This window comes from Seriola aureovittata, chromosome 16 (assembly GCF_021018895.1).
Source record: "Seriola aureovittata isolate HTS-2021-v1 ecotype China chromosome 16, ASM2101889v1, whole genome shotgun sequence".
Lineage (NCBI taxonomy): Eukaryota > Metazoa > Chordata > Actinopteri > Carangiformes > Carangidae > Seriola > Seriola aureovittata.
In genome coordinates, this window is record NC_079379.1 from 3,738,454 (window position 1) to 3,760,809 (window position 22,356).

Sequence of the window (22,356 nt, forward strand, 5' to 3'; positions counted from 1 at the left end):
TAAAACAAACTGGAACGGCTACGCTTAACGTTGACCCATCCACTGACGGTAGCTCCTGTCTTTTATACATCAACGCGGAAGACGTGACGTTTTAGCACGTGATCAACTGACCCGGCCCGTTCCCCCTCATTGGCTGGCTCTGCGCAGTGTTGCCAGATTGGGCTGTTTTCCGCTACTTTTTAGGTGATTTGCAGGGTTACACCACCACACTTTGACTGTGGCTGAAATACATAAAATAGTCAGACTTCAGATAGACGTTTAAATGAATTTGTTACACAAAGCAGTGTAGTTTTTGACAATTTTCAGCCGGACTGTGGTACAATGAATTCTGGGTAAATTAGGATTTCTTAATATAAGAAAAATGGCCGACCGAGGAATTTTAACCAGCCCCATTCGCCCCAGCATAAAATGAGTTGGGACAGTTAGGACATTCAATGCAGGAATTTCAGCAAGAGAGTAACAAATAATGTAATAAAAGGAAAAATCAAATTTTGGTCTCTAAATATCTTTCCCTTCTCATTGCATTCTCCACAACAATGTTAGGAAAGCAGCCATGCTTTCCTGTTTCTTGTTGCTGGGTGCTACTGGTCATCACAGGTGTCATTGGTCTTAGAACCAAGTTATCCTGGGGATGAGGTGTCTAATGTTTTTGTCTTAAAATTAGTCCGTCTTTATTATTGTCCATGGAATTTTCAATTGTTGTATTTTTTATTTTTTTAATATGCTACATCGAAAGGCAAAAGCCATATCTGTTCTATTAAATATGGACAGAGAATAGTGGATTCCAACTACAAAATGTAATTTCTGAAGAAATCACAGTGGGATTGCTGCCTCTGCACAAGCTAAAGTTAAACTGTGTTGCTGACTTGGATTTGTATGATGAAGTTGTTGAAGAAGTATTAAGAGATGTAAAAATTAAGTTTAAATGTGAGTAATATTGCGTGAGTTGAAGCACATGCAGACAGACTGAGCTGCACTGCTTCATGCATAAGCCAAACTACATTGCTTTAATGGATTGAAACATGCATGAAACTTGAACTAAGATTAAAGAAAATTAAGGTTGTCAAAAAGATGATTCAATGTGTAAAAATCCTTATTTTTGTGAGTGTTTTAAAAAACATTTTTTACAGGAAAGTAAGAATTTGTAGGAAGAGTTCACGGTAAAAGACACCTCTTTAACTTTGGTTTGCCAATCAAAAACCATTAGCTCTTTTCTTCTAAAGTTTTTGCAGCAGTCCCACCTAATTATGAAGAAATAATGAGAAGTGAGCCAAATTTCCTAAGTGAGGGGGCTATAATGAATCATAAATGTGACTTGGTTCGCCTATCAAGTCATCAACTGGATATTCCCTTGATTAACAGTGCAAACAGTGTATATGCCGCCCAATCGGGACACTCCATAGAGCGTAACAAGCACACAAAAACACGGAGGCGGGGTTTATGCTGGCTCAACCAATCACGGCGGCTTGTCCGAAGCGCCTACCAAAATAGTTCAATTTCAAATTCAAACGGCTGGAGACGGTGAAGGATTGTAGAGAGCGGAGACTGAACTTTGTTTAAGGTAATTGTTTTCATAAATCAAAACGCATAATTTTGCTTATTCCTAATTGTAAAAGGCGTGTTGCAAACATGTGCCCAAAAACGACTGGTCCAGTAATTTATCGGAGCTGTTTACTGTATGCTCAAGCTAACGGCATTTACGTGATATCATGAACTTTGGTTGGTTGGAACAGCATTACAATCGAAGCTAATTTTTATTTAACACGTTGCTATACGACACATCTTATGTTTGAGTTTGGTTACGTTTCAGCAGGTAGTATTGGCTTTGGATGCGTGGTTAGCCATCGCTATCACTATTGTAACGTAACCTAAGTTTGTTGTAGTTGTTAGAGTGGTAACTGGTAACACGGTCCATTTCGTTTTGTCCGATTATTGTCGTTTGAAGAAACATTATTTGACTCGATGCTGTTATTTTGGCTGTCTTAACACTCACTCATATGAGACTTAGGTACAGCGTAACATTAAACCGCACCCGTAGAATCTGTGTGATACACTTAATCTGAGACTGAGATTAACGTAAAAAATGGGTTATTTTTTGATTTCCCTTACGATTCTAATAATATACACAGAGATTTAATTTATACTCAAACAACCGGTGTAGCAGATCAGATCATGCCCTACCTCCAGTTTGTACTTCTGTATGCATTTAATAAAACACTATAGGCTATTTCCGGAATCCTCAAAAACTTTTCAAACTAACAGGAAAAATATTCTGTCCGTTGCACGACAAAAATATTTTAAATCTGTTTCTAAATGGAGACCTTTCCCAATCCAAACAAAGGTGGTGTCCAGGAAGGACATGTATTTGCTTAAAGGTTTGAATTTTTGGGGGTTTTGGTAACTGTTTATTATCTCTGTGACTCAGATCCAACAGTGAAAAATAACAGAAGTGTTCATGCTTGAGATGTTGTTATGTGTTGTTCTGGTTCGACCATATTTTACCTCTCAACTCTCAACAGAGCATGTCCCGCCTACCAGTTATGTCAAGCAGCAAAAGGGTCCTTGGCAGCAGCAGCAGCAGCAGCTCAGAGAATGGCCAAGACTTTGCGCCTGCTCAGGTTTGTACTAAAAACCATCTACATCTTTCATTTCATCTGCTTTGTTTCCATCGTGACGTTTGGTAAACATTTGTCCCTAAAATGATCATGTGCAAAACAAAGTAGATTATTTCTATAGTTCAAAAAGCTCAATAATCACCGCTCTTGCTTAATGCTGGTGGTGGTGGGGTTTTTTTTTTGTGTTTACAGAAGAAGCTTCGTAAGGACCCAGAGTCTGTCAAACCCCAGGCAGCAGCTACAGTCATCGGTGGCAAGCGGCCTCTTGTTGCAGCAACTAGGGCACCTCTTTGTAAGTTACTCGCTCAAACACGAGTTTCAGAATCTTTCTGTTTTTCACAAAGATCAGAAACGGTACATAACTTTTCATGCAGGTATTTTTTCCTAGATCTTTCTAGGAAAAAAGAAGATCTCTAGATCTCACTTGTAACATTTCAGAATGCCCCAGGGTTGCATATGTTTTGGGGATTAGTTCTAGCAAAGTATCATTAGACACAGTTTCAGCCCTTTTTTCCTCCAAGCTTGTATATTTTCTTTATTTTGAGGTGCCTAATGATGCCTTTGTCCTAATATTAAACATGGCTCTCTCTGTCTCTCTTTGTCCCTCACAGCTAGGACAGTCAGAGGTGTGGGAGCTGCCACTGTGGCTGTTGGTCCTTCCAGAGGTAAGATGACCTGTCTGCTGGGCAGTTGAGTAAAGGTTGTGAGCTGGGATTTATATTTATGTCAGAATTACAGGCATTTCATCACTAAATTTCACCTGGAGCACTGATTTGTATGCATGGTCCTTTCCTGGTTTTTTGTCTCATCAGGTGTACTGAAACCATCTATAGCTTCAGCTGCAGCAAAGGGAGGCAACGTAAAACAACCTGCTGTTTCCACTGGCACAAAAGCAGGTGAGAAATCCATTCCACTTGTTTTTTTTCTTTACAAAATCATGTCCAATCAGTTAAATTAATGTTTGGTGCTTAGTTAATGGCTGTGTGCATGGCAGAGGAAAACTACAACTACCACCCTATCTGACAAGTGACAAACCATGGTTTGGAGGTTATGTTTATTATTAATAGTTTTCATGAAATGTTAAAATCTGTGGAAAAATGGTGCAAAGCAGAAAAGATTATACTTTGCTTTTTCTACCAAGACATTTCAAGATGTCTCCTGTGAAAACTGAGGAAGACTGAGGTCTGAATAGATCTGTCACAAATCTTGATGATGCTCTTGTTTACAGGTGGGGGCGGGGCCCCGCGACGGCAAGCATGGGACCTCAAGGGTAAGGTCAGTGACATGGAGGGTAAGATCCGTAACTACCAGACCAAGGTCAAATCTGTCAACCAGGAGAATGAGGTTCTTAAAGGCTCGATGGTCCAGAGCCAAACAAGAGTGGTTGAAGTGGAGAAACAGCTCGAGAAGCAGCGGAACCAGATCAGGTGCAAAGACCATTTAGTGTGGAAAAATGTATTGAATTTAACATTTTACTGTCATTACATTCCATTGTTACTAATGTATCTGTTTGTAATCCATCAAATTTAATTTCTTTTTGCTGAATAAAGGGAGTATGAGGGGGAGCTGCAGGCACTGTCAGGAGTCCGGGATGAGTTGGAGAAAGTGTCTAGTGACAAGGACACTCTTCAGAAAGAGCTCTCCAACTTAGAGGTCAAATACAAGGTCATGGAGACGCTGCGAGACAGCCAAGAGACAGAGCTACAAACTCTCAAGGTATAATGTCAGCTTCTGGACAGCAGATAATTGTGGTTATTTTGGATGTGTAGCATCATTACATAATATGCCATTATTTGACAGACTTGACCTGCCAAGGGTCCAGAACTCTCATGGAACTATTGCCATACTTTTTCTGTGGATTTATATAAGACTGTTATTTATTCTATTGAACAACTTGGTATTTAACCAAGAAAACAAGGACCTTTTACTTTCCTGAAATCCTATCAAGATCTTGAGAAAGTTGTTCTTTCTTTTCTCTCCAGATGAAGCTCTCCGTACAGGAGTCAACTCTGGCCCGCCTGCAGACAACCCTCAGAGACACAGAGGAGGAGGTTCGCTGTCTCAAAGAGACGGTGGCCCAGCAAAAGGATGAGCTTCATGCTGGAGAAATGGAGCGCAGACGGCTCCACAATACCATCCAGGAGCTCAAGGCGAGTCTCCATGTTAACCATGCAACACAGCCCAGTGACGGCACCGTGAAAGGCCTTTCAGCTGAACCATGTGCTGCGTTCACAGTTTCCTTTTCTCTACTTCTGTTCTAACTGTATCTGTACTGAGGAAATTTAAGTTCTTTCCTTTTTGTAGTTTGTGATTATTTTTGTATTTTGTTGTGTTGTTGGCACTCGACAAGCAAAACAACAACCTTCTCTCTGACTAATGAGACTAATTTTTCCATCACTTTTCTCACGCAGGGCAATATTAGGGTGTTTTGCAGGGTGCGCCCACTGGTGGATGGAGGCCTCAGCAAGCACATCCAGCTCCCAGACAGTGACATCAAGATGATAACACTGGCCAAAACAGAGGAGGTGAGAATCCTGTCAGTGTACCAGAACTCTCACAGGCACGTTTGTAGTTAGGGAAACAGGGAAGCGTTTTTTCTGCAGGCCATGACAGGTATCTGAAGTCCTGTCTCTGATGTATTTATTGTCTAATAAGTTAATTGCATTGTAGAATAGAAAAACAGCATCTAAATGAGTTGGCTGTCAAAGCCATTGTAACAAACATACGTCTCAGTGTCAGAGGGGTGGGCCGTGCCCGGTCATCACATATACAGCTGAAAGAACAAGTGACATACGGAAACATTTGTTTTTGTTTATATGAGCACATCTCAAACTACAAGACTAAATGGAGCCCTTTTCTGCTTTACAGTCCCACACAGGCAAAACTGCAGATACTCAGAAGAACTACAACTTCAGTTTTGACCGAGTGTTTGGCCCCAAGGCTTCACAACAGGAGGTAAACAATACACATGTATCACAATTTACAATATACAGTATATAAAACAATCTGTGACCTATCATGAAAAAATACCAACCATTTTTTATTTATATATTTCAGGTCTTTGAAGAGATCTCTCTGTTGGTGCAGTCGGCACTGGACGGCTACAACGTCTGCTGCTTTGCCTATGGCCAGACAGGAAGTGGAAAGACGTACACTATGGAGGGAGAGGAGTTCGATGACAGCAGAGGTGTCATTCCCAGAGCCGTGCAGCAAATCTTCAAAGCAGCAGAGAAACTGGGATCACAAGGCTGGGAGGTTAGTGTCTGCTGTCATACATGTGAGTGCATCCAGGAAAGTAGGTTATAGAGTTTAAAATGAACTCCTACTGCAGTCTGAGAAATGTACACCTTTGTTATGTTGTAACACATTTAAATTCTTAATTTCAGGCTTATAGTTTGTAAGTTACTTGGTAATTCTTTGTTTTTTGGTTAGACATGTTCATTATATTTAGCTAGTTTTTACGGACTGTAGACGGATGCTTCTACAGTTGCTTTTACTTGTCAGTTATTTCTATTGTGAAATCAACATACTTTTAAATCCTGGCATTAAAAATGTGTGAACTTGTTGAATCATGCCAACAAAGGCTGCTGCTCCAAGTAATTTTGCTTAATGATTTCTCAGTTAATTACTATAGTACTTTCTGTGTAAGATGTCAGCAGTAGTATCAATTACCAGAGCTAAAATATTTTTTTTTTTCATGTCTGACATCACAAAACACAAAGTATTAATGTTTTAATTAACTATTGTTTCAAATGGAATAAAACAAATGACCCATTGTAACCATCCATCCACACATTAGCTATGTCGTTTATCCTTTGAGGGTCATGGGGCTGAAGCCCATCCCAGCTGACACAGCGTGAGCGTGGGGTCTATCACAGTGCTGATGTATAAAGACAAACAACCAGTCACGGCCACGTTCACACAACCTAAACTACATGTCTTTGTGGGAGGAAAGCAGGAACACCAAGAGAACATGCTGGCAAATCTGGTTTCTAACCCATAACCTTCTTGTTATGAGGCGACAGTGCGAACCACTGCACCACTGTGGTTTTTCTTTTGGCATTTGTTTGGTATAAATTAATACTCTTTGTGCCATTGTTAAAACCAGCCAACACAACAAACCTAGAGTCTGTACATGTCACACTACTGATTTATATCTCCTGTGTGCACTCTGATTGCGCCTATATATATATATATATATATATATATATATAAAGGCATGATATTACATTGGAACTATTTCTCAGTTCACCTTCACAGCGAGCTTTGTTGAGATCTATAATGAGACCCTGCGAGACCTCCTCTACACCGGCAAGGCCAGCAAGAGGCCTGAGCATGAGATCCGAAAGTCGACCAACAATGAGCTGACAATCACCAACCTCACCTACGAAAAGGTGTCCAACGAGGATCAGGTATGGCAAGCAGATATGTCAGTCACTTAAATGTCATCATGATCGGCAACATAACCTGCTTCTTAACAAATTCACAGCAGATTTGTGGACAAGAATGATTGACATATCTGTGAACTATGCACATACTATTTTAAAGTAAAACATCACTCTGATCCCCACCAGGTTCTCGGCCTGATTGCCCTGGCCAATCAGAATCGCTCCACAGCCCAGACAGCCCAGAATGACCGCTCATCTCGCTCCCATTCAGTCTTCCAGCTGGATATCGAGGGAGTGAACGCTGGCAGGGATGTCAAATGCAAGTGTGAGTATAATCCCACTGATTATGCCAGTGTCAGGGCTGTGACTGCTTCACTTGTAGAATTTAAAAAAAAAAAAAGTGAAAAAATAAATGAAAAAAAAAAAAGCATTAATTGGGCATCAGTTCGGTGAGCAAAGGAAAAAAAAAAAATTCAGGTCCGATGACTCAACATTAATGTTGTTGTGCCTCACACAACATCTTCTGTTTTGTCAGGTGTTGTCTAAAATCGCTGCAGTCTCTACAGAAGTGATGCATGTTTTTTTATAATCTGATTTTACTGTCTTTGTTTTGTTTGTGTGTGTACAGCCACTCTGTGCCTGGTGGACTTGGCTGGCAGTGAGAGAATGTTGAAGAGTCAGTCTCAGGGTGAGCGTTTCAAAGAGATGACGGCCATTAACGGCTCCCTGTCCAACCTGGGCATCGTCATCGCCGCACTGGCCAACAAGGTCTGTAATAAATGCCAACGCTGAGATATATATATATATATGGTTTATTCACACCCTGGTTTAGGGATGACAACATCTAAATTCAGCTTGTTTATTTTGATTGACATGAATTGATTCTGTTTGTATTTCAGGAAAGCTATGTTCCATACAGAAACTCCAAGCTCACCTACCTTCTGCAGGGCTGCTTAGGAGGAAACAGCAAAACGTGAGTTCTTCATCGGTGGAGCTTCAAGGCGTTGTCACCTGAGCTGAGTTTATTTATGTTGATTATACTTCTGTCTTTCTCATACCAGCCTGATGTTTGTGAACATCGCCCCAGAGACAGACAGCTTTGGGGAAACCCTCAACTCCTTGAGGTTTGCCAGCAAGGTCAGTGGCATCTATGGTTGTTTGATATCTTTTCTATTTGAGAAATACACATTGTCTCGTGTGATAATGTCATTAGGGTTGATTCATTGTCAGCAAAGTTCATAAGAAGCAGAAACGTTTAAAAAAGTGTACCACCGTGCAAGGTTAAGATACTTTCCTTGTTCATTTAACAAAAGATTTCAGTCAAATCTGTTGACATGTTTTTGAGATAACCTGCTGACTAAGGAACAAATGACTGATCGTTGAATGGTGTTGGGGAGAAGCGTCTGAAAACTGATTTTTACAGCCGATGTTGACAAAAATGCTCATTTAATGCATCACTCTCATTTGAAGAATTCAGACTGATTTTCTCATCAATGTGACTTTCACATTTTTGACACGTAACGTTTTTGTGTTTTCTGTCTTTACAGGTGAACGACTGTGTTATCGGGACTGCAAGTGCCAACAGGAAGTAGAGTGAAGCTCCTGAAAAAGCAACAGAAAAAAAACTTGTTCTTACTATTTTCACCATTGTGGTCCCAGCGTGAAATGTTCAGTTTCCTGTGTCTTTTACTTACACATTGTGCTGTTTGGTACACTCTGGTGCCAATCAGTAAGAACCAAAACTCTTTTTGTATATTCTCAGGTCCATGATTAGTGATCACTAACAAAGGCTTTTAAAAATTCCTACACCTTTATGTAAATCAAGTGGATGTGTATATATGCATATTTCTTTTTTAATACATATACAGCTCTCAAGAGTTTTTGAAAATTTAATCCCCATTAGTCAAATCATATTTTATCTTTTTACTTGTTTTCAATTTAAATATGGTGTGTTGCATGTAACTTAGCAATAATTGCAAATAAATGTAGTAGTTAAACTCATACTGTCATTTTTTTTCTCCATCTGTACTCTGGCTCAACATACTGAAATAATAAAGACATTCAGCAGATGGGCTACTTTATTATTTCCTGAGCTGCCTTGTGTTTTGTGCTTCCATAATTGCGGTTAATCTTGTGTACACTGTTCATTTTCCAAAGTATACTGGAGTGTTTTATGTTTTAGAATGTATTTTTATTTCTGTATTGTTTCTTCTACTTTACAAAAATAAAGTTGCAGAGACTAACGGTAAATGTGATAAATCAATCACTATGAATATCCTGTTGCCTTTATTGCAGATTTGACTTGCTTAAGATGGCAAACTTCATTGTAGTTGAGAGTTACGTTTACACAACAATCCTGGAGGACAGTCTGGGATTAAGAGAGGCTGGTTCTTTGTATAAAAGTGGCAACAGATGGATTTTCATTGTTTTACCAGAATCACAGTCACATTAGTGTTTGCTTCAGATCGTGTACATTGGACAAAAGATGCACTATACAAGGCAGCAGCATAATCAACTTTTTTTCCTTTTTCTTTTTATGTTTAATTTCTCTGAGCAGTGTGTCATTTATTTGTAAGATTGAAAAGATTTACATGAAATAGATGGAGAGAATGATAGAAATTAAAAGTTGGACATTAAACACAGGTTGCAGTTTATTAGGAAACACTTGGATAAAACTGCAATAAATCCTCCATTAAGGTTGTAATGTTCAGTTTTACTAAACAGTTTTTTTAGAGAGGTGTTGATGGAACTGTATGGTCATTTTTAGAGGATGTAGTTCGTGCTGCTGTTGGACGGTTGTATTGATAAAAATGGAGTAGACAAAATAATAGAAACACCTTCAGGTTTTTTGGTGTTGTATTAGCCTGCATTAAATTCAGCCAGTTGTTCCTAATAATCTGCCAACTGAGTGTATTTACCTTGTGTGTGTGAAAAAAGAAAAAGACAATTTAATAATACTGGTTAAAATAATATGAAATTATTTACTTAAATTATTTTAATTTTATTTTTGATTTCATTTATATTTTAATCATGTCTTATTATTTTTAATCAACCTTCATTTTTTAAACTATCATTTGAATATTAGTAAAATTCACGATATATGTAAATGTGTTTATTTGATTATTTATTTCCTTTTTTCTGTCGGCCGAAGTCTGGCTCGTGTGTCTGGAGCCCGTTAAAGGCGCCGCGTCGCTGTCTGCCGCTGCAGAGCTCAGCTGTGAGGAACATGTAGAGAAGATGGTCCTCAAACTTCAGGACGCGGATAAACGGGCGGGACACGCTGTCTTCGGCTCGGCCAGAGACCGCACTCTGATCGGCTGCACTGTCAACTGAAGCGGTGAGTTTAATGTCGGCTGCGGCTCGTGGCTTCTTCTTCTTTTTACCCCCCCCCCCCCTCCGATAGCCAGCCGTGTTAGCTAGCTAGCAGGCTAACGTCACATCTGTAACGGCATGATGAGAGTCTGAGGCTAATGCGAGTGTTTGTGTGTGTGTCTGTGAGGAGGGAGGAGGACCACCATCAGTGAAACATCTCCACAACAGCAACAGCTTCATTTACAGTCAACAGCTTTTTGCTTTTGTAGGCTTGTCAACTGAAACTGTGTCTGTGCTCCAGCTGTTGATTTTCTCATGCGCTAATAACAGCAACAAAAAAAGTGTGATGTAGATATTTCCTGTTGATTAATTGATCACTTTCCAAATGGAGGAGCTTTTTCAGAGATGTGTTGTTATGTCTGTCTGTGAGGAACAAACTGACACTGTTGGTGTGAGCTGTTCTTATAACTGTCATTGTGTTGTTATTAAGTGCAATTAGTGCAGGGACAGTCTGGTGGATGCAACATGCAGCACAAAGACAGACTGAGATCTAACAAAGACACTTCAAATATGCACTTCAAGCTTTCAGATGCAAAAGTCTGGAATAATTAGCAGTGTATTCTGGTTAAATTAAGAGGCTAACATGCTCAATCAAGGCGACTGCTTCCCTAATTAGCCTCTTTTCTCTGCATTTACCACCTCCCATACATCTCTGATCAAGAATGAAGATGTGATTACAGAGAAGAAAGCATCACATTCAATGGCAATATTCAGCATGGAGTCCTTTAAGTGTTTGAGAATTAGTCAGAGTGAGAAATAACTCAAAGTTATCAGGTAATATCAGCTGATTTTTATTTAATAAAAACTTTAAGTCCCCCTGTTTAGCATTTAGCCTGTCAGCATCAGCACTATATAAATATAAATGTTTAATTACTGGTTAAAAACACACTCGAATGACCCCTAAACTGACACAGATTATACCAGGAACCCCATCTGATAAAAGTTTTGCTTTTAGATGTTTTATTACAGAGAATGGTTTGAAACCCATGGTTAAAATAATCACACATCCTGTCTTTGTATTACTTATGGATGGAGTTATAGTGATTCCACCTTTCATCGAACCCCCTCAAGGACCCCTGGGGGCCCCCGGACCTCACTTTGAGAGCCACTGCTCTAATGTAGCTGCAAGTAGATAAAAGAACATTTTTAATGGTGTTGCTAATCTACAGTATTTATCAACAATTTTAACTTATATGAAGACATATTTCACATTATTACAGCTGTGTTTTTTTATATTGCCATTTATCTGTAATTCAGCAGCCTCCACTTATTAGTTATAGTAGGAGTTATATTTGTTAATAAATACATTAATCAACACTTATATCTTCTCACAACCACATTATAGTGTGTTATAAACTAATATTAAATGTTTATATATTGCTTTTATATGTATATATATATATATTCTACATTTGGGTACATAAGCTAAAGTGTTACTAATAAATCACATTTTGGCTGAGTTTGAGGAGTTAAATTAACTGGTAAATGTTTTATATAAGTGCTGAGATTAATGTTTGCTCAAAAGCACAACTACTGTTCAGCTAAATAAGAATACAACGTGTAAGTTAATGTGTTATTGAGAGGCAGATAAAGCTAATGCAGCCCAATACGACAGCCAGGAGATAATCTCTACCTATGACGACTATAATGTTCAGTTTTGCTTTGTATTTTAGAGAGGTGTCAGTTCAACTTTATAGTCATTTCTGAAGCTGTAGTTTTCTGTTGTGCTCTTGTATTGTTTTGCATCATATATACTGGGATATATATACCGGTATATATATATATATATATATATATAGAGAGTGGAGTAAATATATCAGAAACACCTCCGGTCATAGTGCCATGCACTTCCACAGCCTCCAAAACCACCAGAAAGTTGAATCCAAACTAGAGCTGCATCAATTAGTTAATTGATTGACAGAAAATGAATCATCAGAGTATTTTTTTAAGAAAATAATTGTCCATATTTTCTGTTCAGCAGCTTCTTCAATGTGAGGATTTGCTGCTTATTTTTTAGCTTTATATCATTGTAAACTTAATGCTAATTGCTCGCATTAAACTACATCAGACTCAGCTGTGGCCTGGACTGAACCTCTCTGGAGAAATTCAACTCAGTTTAACTGTCAAATGTGGGAGTCATGAAGGTTTTTCTACCTCCCAGATGCAGTCCCTGCCCATGGAAGTGGGCAGCAGCAGCAGCAGCGGCTCGGCTCCCAGCGACACCTCTGGCTCCATGGTGCAGGTGTGCTTCCCCAGCGCTCAGGCCTCGGTGCTGGACAGCCTGAACCGGCAGAGAGAGGACGGCAGGCTCTGCGACCTCTCCATCCACGTCCAGGGACAAGTGTTTAAGGCCCACCGCTGCGTCCTGGCCGCGTCCTCACCCTACTTCCATGACCAGGTGGGAGCGGTGTGCTGTCATGTCTCTGGCTCTGAAACAAGTTGTGAATGACAGAAATCTGACGTTTTCTAATCAGTGTAAACACATACAAGCTCCTCGTAGAAAATGTGCGACTTGTATTTGAGACGTTACCTTTGATTTTGTTGCAGCTATGACAGCTCAGCTCAGCCAGACTCAGCAAAGAGGGTATTAAGACACAATAATGAAACTCACTACAGATTCAGAGGGAGATAGCTGACTTCATTAGACCACAATGTGTTTCAAACAACAAGGAGAGTCAAGTTTCAAAACCAGATTCATGACATCACTGTCAGTTTATGTTGTTATTATCCGTGAATCACATTAGAAATGTGCATTCATTTGTGTTTACTTTAAATACTAAAAAGGTAAAATTGGATTTTAAAAAATCAATAATAGTGGGACTCAGGTGCATAATCAGCAGCTTGCTTGTGTTTTTATCTCGATGTTTCTACAACTACAAGATCTACTTAACTTACTGTAAATTCCAGCCGTCAGTTTTTATTGTGGCTAGACACAAGTTCCTGATTTGCCAGAGACAAACATCCATCCATCGCTTACCGCTGATTCATGTAGGGTCGCAGGCTGGAGCCAATCCAAGCTGACATTGGAAAGGTTGGCAGACTATGACAGGGCTGACATATAGAGACAAACAACCAGTCACACTCACATTCACACCTATGAGCACTTTAGACTCGCCAGTTAACATAACCTGCAAGTCTTCGCACTGTGGGAGTACCCAGGGAGAACCCACACAGGGAGAACCCACACAGGGAGAACCCACCCAGGGAGAACCCACACAGGGAGAACCCACCCAGGGACAACCCACACAGGGAGAACCCACACAGGGAGAACCCACACTGGGAGAATCCACCCAGGGAGAACCCACACAGGGAGAACCCACACTGGGAGAACCCACACAGGGAGAACCCACACTGGGAGAACTGACCCAGGGAGAACCCACACTGGGAGAACCCACACTGGGAGAACCCACACTGGGAGAACCGACCCAGGGAGAACAAGGCAATGACCCTAAACGTTGACGTAAACCTACCACAGAATGACTTCAGAAAATCCACCTTCTGGAGTCAGAGCCCAGACCCTCTGGGATCATCCTGAGAATATGTCTGAGCTGAAGCAGCTCTATAAGGAAGAACAGTCCAGCGTTCCCCCTGAACATTGAGCAGCTCTGATCAGCAGCTACTAAAGAGCTGGATTCAGATTATTTGAGCCGATGGAGGTTCAAGCAGTTATTAAATCCAAGGGTTCACTTACTTTTCACACCAGCACTGTGAATGTTTCATGGCTGTGTTCAATAAAGATACAAAAGGTTATAATTGTTTGTGTTCTATTAGTTTAGAGACACTGTGTTTGTCTGCATCTATGACTTTGATGAAGATCAGATCACATTTAATGACCAAACAAAAGGGGTCACACACTTTTTCTTCACACTGTAAATTGTGTTCAAACTGATCTGCTTGTTGTTATTTCTCATCATCACCCACAAGGATAAGCATGACAGAGTAGATATGAACAATTACAGATTAATCAGATATGGGAATAAATTTAGAAATGAGAATAAAAGCCTGCAGTGTGACAGCAGCCTCTTACTTACACTTTAAAATTCAGTTTTTATGCTTTTTATTCCTCCACGCCGGCGGCAGCCAGAGCTGGAGGGATATCTCCAACATCTCCGTAACACCTTGAAGGAACTTCTTCAAATTTTGCACAAATGTCCAGTTGGACTCAAAGATGAACTGATTATACTTTGGGGGTCAAAGGTCAAATGTCATGGTGACCTCAGAAAACACTTTTTAACCATAACTCTAACTTTTTACAGCAATTATGACAAAATGTCACGCAAATAGTTCATATTTTATAAGACTCTGGATAAACAGAGATGTAACCTGGAAGTAGTCTGAGAGGAGGAGGCAGACGACCACCAGGAGGTTTCTGTTCCAAGTTCCTTACTCATCTTACAAAGACCAGTTTCACTAACACTTGGCAGGATGCTGTATCAGACTGATAAATGTATCCTTGTCCATCCATCCCCAGGTACTTCTGAAGAACATGTCTACAGTCTCCATCCCGGCAGTGATGGACCCGCTGGCCTTTGAGAGCGTGCTGAGCTGTGCCTACACCGGTCAGCTCCGGATGCTACGCGAGGACATCGTCAACTACCTCACGGTGGGCAGCGTCCTGCAGATGTGGCACATCGTGGACAAATGCACCGAGCTGCTGAAGGAGGGCCGAGCTGCCGCCGGAGGAGGGACGGGTGGAGGAGGCGGAGGCGTGCAGGACAGAGCCAGTGTGGGAGGGGGTGCAGGGTCAGCTAACCCCGGGTGTAGCAGCAGCAACGGTGACGGGGGGCCAGCTGGTGGGCTTGAAGCCGGGAGTGACGGTGGTGCAGGTCAAGCTCAGGTCGTGGGGTCCAACGAGCCCCAGCGTGCCTCCCAACCTCCCAGCCGCCCGTCAGTGAGCGAGAGCCAGTCTCCCAGCAGCACCAACTACTTCAGCCCCAGGGACGGGAGCAGCTTTGGGGGAGGCAGTGCAGCCGCAGCCGGGGCTTCGGTGGACGGGGGCGGGGCTAGCAACACCCCCAGCTACTGCACGCCATCGGGAGGGGAGGAGGCCTTCCTCATCGAGGAAGAGGAGGACGAAGTAGAGGAGGAAGAGGAGGAGGTGTTGTACCACCAAAGGAAGAGGGGAAGAGGAGGAGGCAGCGGAAGGAGGAAGAAAGCAAGCTCAGTGTCAGAGCAGGAAGTCGGAGTCAGCGACAGCTTTGGTGTGTCGTCCTATCAGGTGAGAGTGCAGACATGAGGGTCTCATAGTGTGAGCAACTGACACTAATGCACCTTTAAATATAAAAAGCTTTTACTTTAATTATTTATTTACTTAATTTTTGCCACAATATTTTTATTTGAATTTTAACATCCTGAAATGCTTCAGCACATAAGAGCTGCTTTCACTCTGAACATGAAGGATGGGAAAAATATAAAAGTATAAAAAACAAACAAATGCTCCCCTTGTCTTAACAAATGACAATCTATACAAAATGGGATATATTAATTATATTGATATAAAATATAACAAGTGATTAAAGAAGAGAGAAAGAAAATAAATACCTACAGAGACTGCAATGCTCACAGAAATTAGTCACTCACTTGATAATCTGTTCAATCTAAATCCTTAACATAACAATAAACAATAATAAAAATTTTATTTAGAAATTTATTTTGAAGTTATATTTAATCAAAATTGATTTTTGTCTGTCAATAATTGGTTTTCAGATTTCTGCAGTTCCACAGTCATGAAGTAACTTTTAAAGAGGAAACTATTTTTTGTTTTGTTTTCTCATCATAAACATCCTGCAGATCTTATGTCAAAGGAGAAATTATATATTAGGCAGAGGTCACTTCTTATTTACAATATTTTGATGTTATTACAACAATTTTCAAATATTACAAAATCATGGTTGGGGATAAATAATGTAAAAATAAATATTGTAACTGTGTTCACGTGCAAAATTACCAGAGGAAAGCAAAAGCTCTGTTTAAACACGAGAAAGATTCTGTTTCCTGAAAATCCAAAATCTATTCCCTCATCATTTAGGTTGTTATAACACAGCTTTGGTCTTCTGGTCAGGTTGGTTTTATTCAGCACTGAAACACTAAACAAAGCGTTTGATACAGCAAAGACCTGATATCTCATAATAAGTGTTTTATAATGTGAAATATCTCAATCTGAAGGATGGGGAGGACTCAGCGCTGCCGCCGCAGAAGCGTCCCACCTACAGCCAGCCCAGCATCATGCCTCGCAAACAGTGGGTGGTGGTGAAAACCGAACGCACGGAGGACGACGACCTCATCGTGGTGTCCGGGGAGGAGGGAGGGGAGGACGAGGAAGACGAGGACGAGAGGGAGGTGGAGCTGGCCAGAGAGAGGGAGAGAAGCGACTTCAACATCTCCAACGTCAGGAGCCTTTCAGCCGAGCTGGGAAGTAGAGCTGAGAATGACATGGACTCACAGGTCAGCTGACGGTCGCTTTTGCAGAAACTTTTGTAATTCTGATAGCAGAAGTTATTGAGTATAAATTGAGTCACACCTGGTGAAAACTAGTACAGTGTCTTTTTTTATACAACCACAAGAGAGCGCCAAAGGTGCTGATTTTCAACAATGCTCAAACTGCAGCAGCTTCTTTCTCCGGGTGACACAGAAATACATCATTCAGCCCAACCTGAGTGATGTGCAGAGATATTTAAATTCAGGAACGTTTCTATTTGCATGCATAAGAGACACCTGCTGCACTGCTGAGTGCAGAGCAGTGGTTCCCAACCTTTTCAAACTCAGGGCCCCATCTCAAAAATGTTGGTGGCCCACATCCGACCCTAAAACAATGCAGAGGCAAAATAACGCCAGATTGCAAAGATCATTTTGTTTTTAAACATTTAAAAACATTAATTATATATATATTTTATTCACATCTTTTCACTTAAATTGTACTGTCATGCAAATGATTTGTCGGCCCACTTGTTGGGAAATGGTGGGCAGAGAATGGTGTAAAGTGTCCTGATGCTGCAGGTTTGTGTTGTTTGCCTTCATCACTGAGCTTCATCTAAAGTTCCCTCTCCCTGTCTGTCTCCAGATGGACTACTGCCAGTCTTCAGAAGACTACCTCAAGTTTGAAGGCAGTTTAATGGACCAGACGTTAGCGCAGCACCTTCATGAAAGCGCTGCAGGTCAGAGCCAGAGCGCTAACCGTGCTGTGTCAGCGCTGCTGGGCCAGGTTCAGTCCGCAGCCACGGCCCGGGCCCAGCTCTTCCCCCTGGACATGCAGGGGAACCAGATCCTCCTGTACAGCCAGGCCTCCGGACTCTCTCTGGACGCTGCCGCCCCCCCCCTGGGGATGGCAGGTGGTATGATCGGAGCAGCCTCTTTCAAAGGTCCCGGTCTGGAGCACGGCGCGGTCCACCTGTCGGTGCAGGGTGGTTTGGGAGTCGATGGCATGGACAGCGGGGGGATCGGAGGTGGAGGCGGCAGCGGCGGCGGCAACAGCGGCACCGGGGGTTCAGGGAAAGTGTTTATGTGTCACTGTGGTAAAACCTTCACCCACAAGAGCATGAGGGACCGCCACATTAACATGCACCTGGACCTGAGGCCGTTCCACTGCCCCGTCTGCGCCAAGAAGTTCAAGATGAAGCATCACCTCACAGAGCACATGAAGACGCACACGGGCCTCAAGCCGTACGACTGCCTCGGCTGCGGCAAGAAGTTCATGTGGCGCGACAGCTTCATGAGGCACCGCTCGCACTGCGAGAGGCGCAGCGGGCTGGGGGAGAGCGGGGAGGGTGGGAGCGGCGGCGAGGGAGGGAGACGAGGGGGAGGGGGAGGTGATGATGGGCCGGATTTGATTTCCTCCCCTCACCTCCTCCTGTCTGCGGTTGAGGGAGGTCAGGGTAATATGCTGGGAGGAGGAGGGAGAGGGGGAGTGTCTGTTTCCTCTCCGCATCTTTCCGGTGCCGTTCTGTCGCCGCAGCACGGAGGCGTCTCAGCCACAGGAAGTAGCAGCAGCAACAACAGTGCGAGCAACAACATGGCCGCCGCAGGAGCGCACCTAGGGGTCGTCTCTCAGAGTCCAGGTCAGGGTCAGGGATCTGGGATGTTTGGTCTAGGGTTAGGTCGAAGTGTGTGTGACGAAGACGTGTGTGAAGTCAGTGCCAATGAGAGCAGCGTGACTTAAACCAAAACTGTGTGTCATGTCCAACGGGCGCCTCTCGGGGAGGTAACAGTCGACTTCCTGGTTCCCGCGCGGTGCTCCTCTGAAACACTTTGAACTGCCGTCACTCAGCGTCTGAAGCAGGAAGTGCGTAAACAGGCGAGGCTCCCGTTGGACACACAACCTGGAGAACCTGAAGGTGTTTACAGAAAAACGGGACTTTGAGATTCCAGTCAAGTCTTTGTGAAGTTTCTCAAACAGACTTGTGGTTGTGCTGGTGCCATCTGAAGTTGTCTGCAGTTCTTGTTCCGCGACGACTTCAGACAACTTTGCCTCCGAAAAAGTGGCCTCATGAAAAATGGACCTTTTGTCTCAGTGAGTAAGCTATCGTTTTAAATATCCAAGATGTTTATTTTTGTTGGTTCGGTGGAAGAATGTGTGCGTGTGGAGAGGAAACCAAAAATGTAAAGACAGTGCTTCACTAACTGTTACCTTCTGTGGCAACATTATAGTATCAGTAGAGTAGAAAAATGGCTGTTCTAAATTGCTGTGATTTTCTGCAGTATCGTATTGATTGTGATTTGTTGCTGTAATCAGATAAAAAAAAAAAAAAAAAAAGCTGCGAGAGAAGATGAAAATGAAAGAAACGATGAGATTCACGTCGCGTCTTTTGGAAACAGGCACAAGGATTTTAACAGATTTCGAAGCGTCAGGGAGGAATCATGAAGCTCACTCAGACAACTCAGTCAAACTCAAACATTGCAGATGTGTGAGTGTGTGTGTGTGTGTGTGTGTGTGTGTTTTTTTTAAGTTCCTCACAGCAGCAGCGATACATCTTTCCCTGCCTCAGTGCCCCACGTAACGAGCCGTCAGCACTGCCATGTTGTTTGAGACGATAGTTCGGCGCTGCTTGGATCACAGTAACGGCACAATGATTAATCGTAGATCCCCGACACGTGTACAGGGAAGGATATCCGCCAGACAGGAACCGTGTCATTCGCCGGTTTTGCTGCTGTTCCCTGCTTTCACTTTCTTATGTTATCGTTCACAGAGTTCTCGTGCTTTGAGGAGTATATATTATTCTTACTGTAAATACATAGAGATATACTGTAGGTCATCAGACCAGGAACAAATACTGACTTTAAATACTGATGCAGTCGCTGCCGTATGAAGGAGTTCATGAGTTTGAAAGTTTCCCAGAACTGATCTTAACCCACGATGCATCTCTCCAAGAGGAGTGTCAGGGAGGTTGTGGGAAACCTGGTGATGGTAGATGGTTTTCTTATCTAAGCTATACAGAGTATAGTGTGTATACCTCCTCTGAATGGTAATCCAAGTCATGGACCTGATTGAAAAGAAGTAGCTGTTATTCACACAAACAAGTCACATGTTTTATTCTTTTTACTGGACAGCGTTTTGTTACGTTTCATTTTCTTCTTCGTGTGGACTTTACACTCGTGTTTAGGTTCTAATGTTTTCCACTGGTGGCGTTTTTCTTCTTGCAATAATTTTAGAAGCACGACTGAGTGACGGCGGTCCTGACCTCCCAGAAGCTTTTCAGTGTGGAGACACATTCAGTCTGTTTATCGGTGAAAGAGCGAAGCAGTGTTTCCTCTCTGTTCATATTTATCAGCAGTGGTTGTGGTTTTGGTCTCACGCCGGCCCTTGTTTTGGATGTGAAGGTGGTTTGAAACAAAAGATAACGACGGGCTTGGTTTAAATACAGGTTTTCTTACAAGTCCAGGTTGATAGATTGAGATTTCACTTTTGGAACTACCGGAGAAAAAACTTTTATTCCATGAAAAAACAAAAGTAAAAAACCGGACTCGTCAAACATCATGAATATTACAATTTATAAATATCGTGAAACAGTGGATAATTATTGTTGAGCCACTAACTGACTGTTGATGGACAGACAGTTATTCAATTACAGTTTTGATGCTCTACAAATTAAATTGTGTAAATTTATGTAAATCTTTATTATTGATTATTTGACCGATCACAGAAAATAATATTCAAACAATATCGATGATGAATAAATGACCAGGGAAAGGGTTAGCTTAGGTTACTTGGCACTTTAGCTTTGCGGTGAGGCACATTTAAGGTGTCTATCTTCCAAACTGTATACAACCTGATCAAAATGAATGAATCAATAAAATAATCATTAAGTGAAACCCTGGTAATAGCAGCCATGTTTTACCACTGCTGAATAAATATTTGGGGACAGACTGCGGACACTGTTAGTGCCGATTTACTTGTGGGAGTTCAGGGCTTGAAGTTCATCTTTGTTTAGTCACAATGAAACAAGATGTTAAACCTCAGAGAAACGTGACCTCATAGTTTCAAACATCATGTTCATGAGTTCTGTGCTGTATCTACATATACTGGGACTAGTTCTGACATAATATCAGGTCTGTGTGATGCATTTAGGGACCATACTGATCATGGTACAACTACTGAAAAGACACACTGACAGGGGTGATACACTACAGTTTCAATACTTTGCTGCCTTTGTTATTCCATTAAAACACAGAATTGGTTTTGTTTGTGAAGGAGGTCGTGTTCGTCATCTCGTGTGTGTGTCGACATGTTTGAGAGCGTGTTATTGCCAAATAGGTTCAGGTGCCTTCACCAGCACGTTGACCTGCTCATTCTCCACCTGTCTCTGTTTCTGTTGATCTTACAGAGGAAACAAAACATACAGTTCTTATACCAATCCGAAACAAACAGATTTTCTTGTGTTGTGACACCTTAAACAGTTATTACATCATTATGTATTAGTGCACAAGTCGTATGTTAAACTGCAGGTTACCGCAACAAAAACAACTGATGCTATTAACACTTATTAAAGTTTAAACGTAGCCTGTCTTCTTCTTTATTTCTTGTTTTTGTTTCTGTCCTGATACAGAAAGTTACAGACTCATTAGAGAACTCATTGTTCACTTCCACCCAGTTGGAAAATGATCTGAACGAGATAAGATCCTCCACAAGGGGGCGCTCTTCAGTCAGGGTTAGCTATGCCCTCCTCCCTTAAATTCTTAGAACATTAGTTTTAACAACGTGCTGTTCATCACATTTCACTTCATGGGCCAGTGTGCAGGATTCAGGTGGATCTATCTATGATATCGATATGTTTTCATTAGTGTATAATCACCTGAAACTAACTGTCGTTGTTATCTTAAGCTTAGAATAAGCCCTTCATTATCTGTATAGGGAGCTGGTTTCTATAATAGCCCAGAGTGGACAAACCAACACTGGCGCATTTTGTGTTTTTATGTCACTTGAAGGCCACCGTAGCTTCTCCTACAGGCTTGCAAAGGGAGGGGTGAGGGGAGGGGGGTATTCACTTGGTTGCAATCTGCAAACTCACCACTAGATGGCACTAAATCCTCCACACTGGTCCTTTAAATGTAAAACTTGATCCATTCAGAAAGGAAAACTACGTAATTCAATACAATACAGTGAAATTCAAGACAAACATGGTTTTATATAGAATAAAAATATATTGTTATATGTGATAAAGTAAATCCTTTTTTTTTTCTGATCAGTATTTTCTCTCACAGATGTGCGCCCCCTGTGGTCACAGCTGGTACTGTTATTAAGAGGTTATGATCATATAAACCTGCAGCAGTGTGATGATAATGTGTTTATGAAGATTTGTAGTTATTGTTTCCGTTTTATATTTTTAACCTTTAACCAAGTCAACTGTAGAAAATCCGTCAGTGTGCCTGTGTAGCTACAGCACAGGACAGTCGTCACCCCTGACCTCTAACCTTTGGTTTCCTGTAGAGATGTTTCACAGTCACAGTGAGATGCGGCAGAGCGACGCAGGACCTGAATGTTTTACCTT

General features: G+C 41.8%; 2 protein-coding genes across 2 annotated transcripts; both read left to right on the forward strand.

Moving 5' to 3' along the window:
- Window positions 1-1,498: 1,498 nt before the first annotated feature.
- Window positions 1,499-9,084, forward strand: kifc1 (kinesin family member C1). Its single transcript, XM_056399407.1, has 17 exons — window positions 1,499-1,561; window positions 2,520-2,618; window positions 2,808-2,907; window positions 3,227-3,280; window positions 3,428-3,511; window positions 3,844-4,042; window positions 4,166-4,331; window positions 4,598-4,765; window positions 5,027-5,140; window positions 5,484-5,570; window positions 5,673-5,870; window positions 6,863-7,027; window positions 7,190-7,328; window positions 7,632-7,771; window positions 7,903-7,976; window positions 8,065-8,140; window positions 8,551-9,084. Exons 2-17 carry the CDS (start codon window positions 2,523-2,525, stop codon window positions 8,593-8,595), a joined length of 1,905 nt encoding a protein of 634 aa, XP_056255382.1. The 5' UTR covers window positions 1,499-1,561; window positions 2,520-2,522; the 3' UTR covers window positions 8,596-9,084.
- A 1,116-nt stretch (window positions 9,085-10,200) lies between these two features.
- On the forward strand, window positions 10,201-22,062 carry zbtb22b (zinc finger and BTB domain containing 22b). Its single transcript, XM_056398783.1, has 5 exons — window positions 10,201-10,340; window positions 12,537-12,773; window positions 14,847-15,593; window positions 16,541-16,819; window positions 17,436-22,062. Exons 2-5 carry the CDS (start codon window positions 12,537-12,539, stop codon window positions 18,528-18,530), a joined length of 2,358 nt encoding a protein of 785 aa, XP_056254758.1. The 5' UTR covers window positions 10,201-10,340; the 3' UTR covers window positions 18,531-22,062.
- The last annotated feature ends 294 nt before the right edge of the window (window positions 22,063-22,356 follow it).

Bases quoted from the DNA above. Each gene is read 5' to 3' on its own strand.
- zbtb22b (XM_056398783.1), top strand. From the start codon at position 12,537: ATGCAGTCCCTGCCCATGGAAGTGGGCAGCAGCAGCAGCAGCGGCTCG. The intron at 15,594-16,540 runs GTGAGAGTGCAG...CTCAATCTGAAG, and splicing joins TTGGTGTGTCGTCCTATCAG to GATGGGGAGGACTCAGCGCT. The intron at 16,820-17,435 runs GTCAGCTGACGG...GTCTGTCTCCAG, and splicing joins AGAATGACATGGACTCACAG to ATGGACTACTGCCAGTCTTC.
- kifc1 (XM_056399407.1), top strand. From the start codon at position 2,523: ATGTCCCGCCTACCAGTTATGTCAAGCAGCAAAAGGGTCCTTGGCAGC. The intron at 3,281-3,427 runs GTAAGATGACCT...TTGTCTCATCAG, and splicing joins GGCTGTTGGTCCTTCCAGAG to GTGTACTGAAACCATCTATA. The intron at 4,766-5,026 runs GCGAGTCTCCAT...TTTCTCACGCAG, and splicing joins ATACCATCCAGGAGCTCAAG to GGCAATATTAGGGTGTTTTG.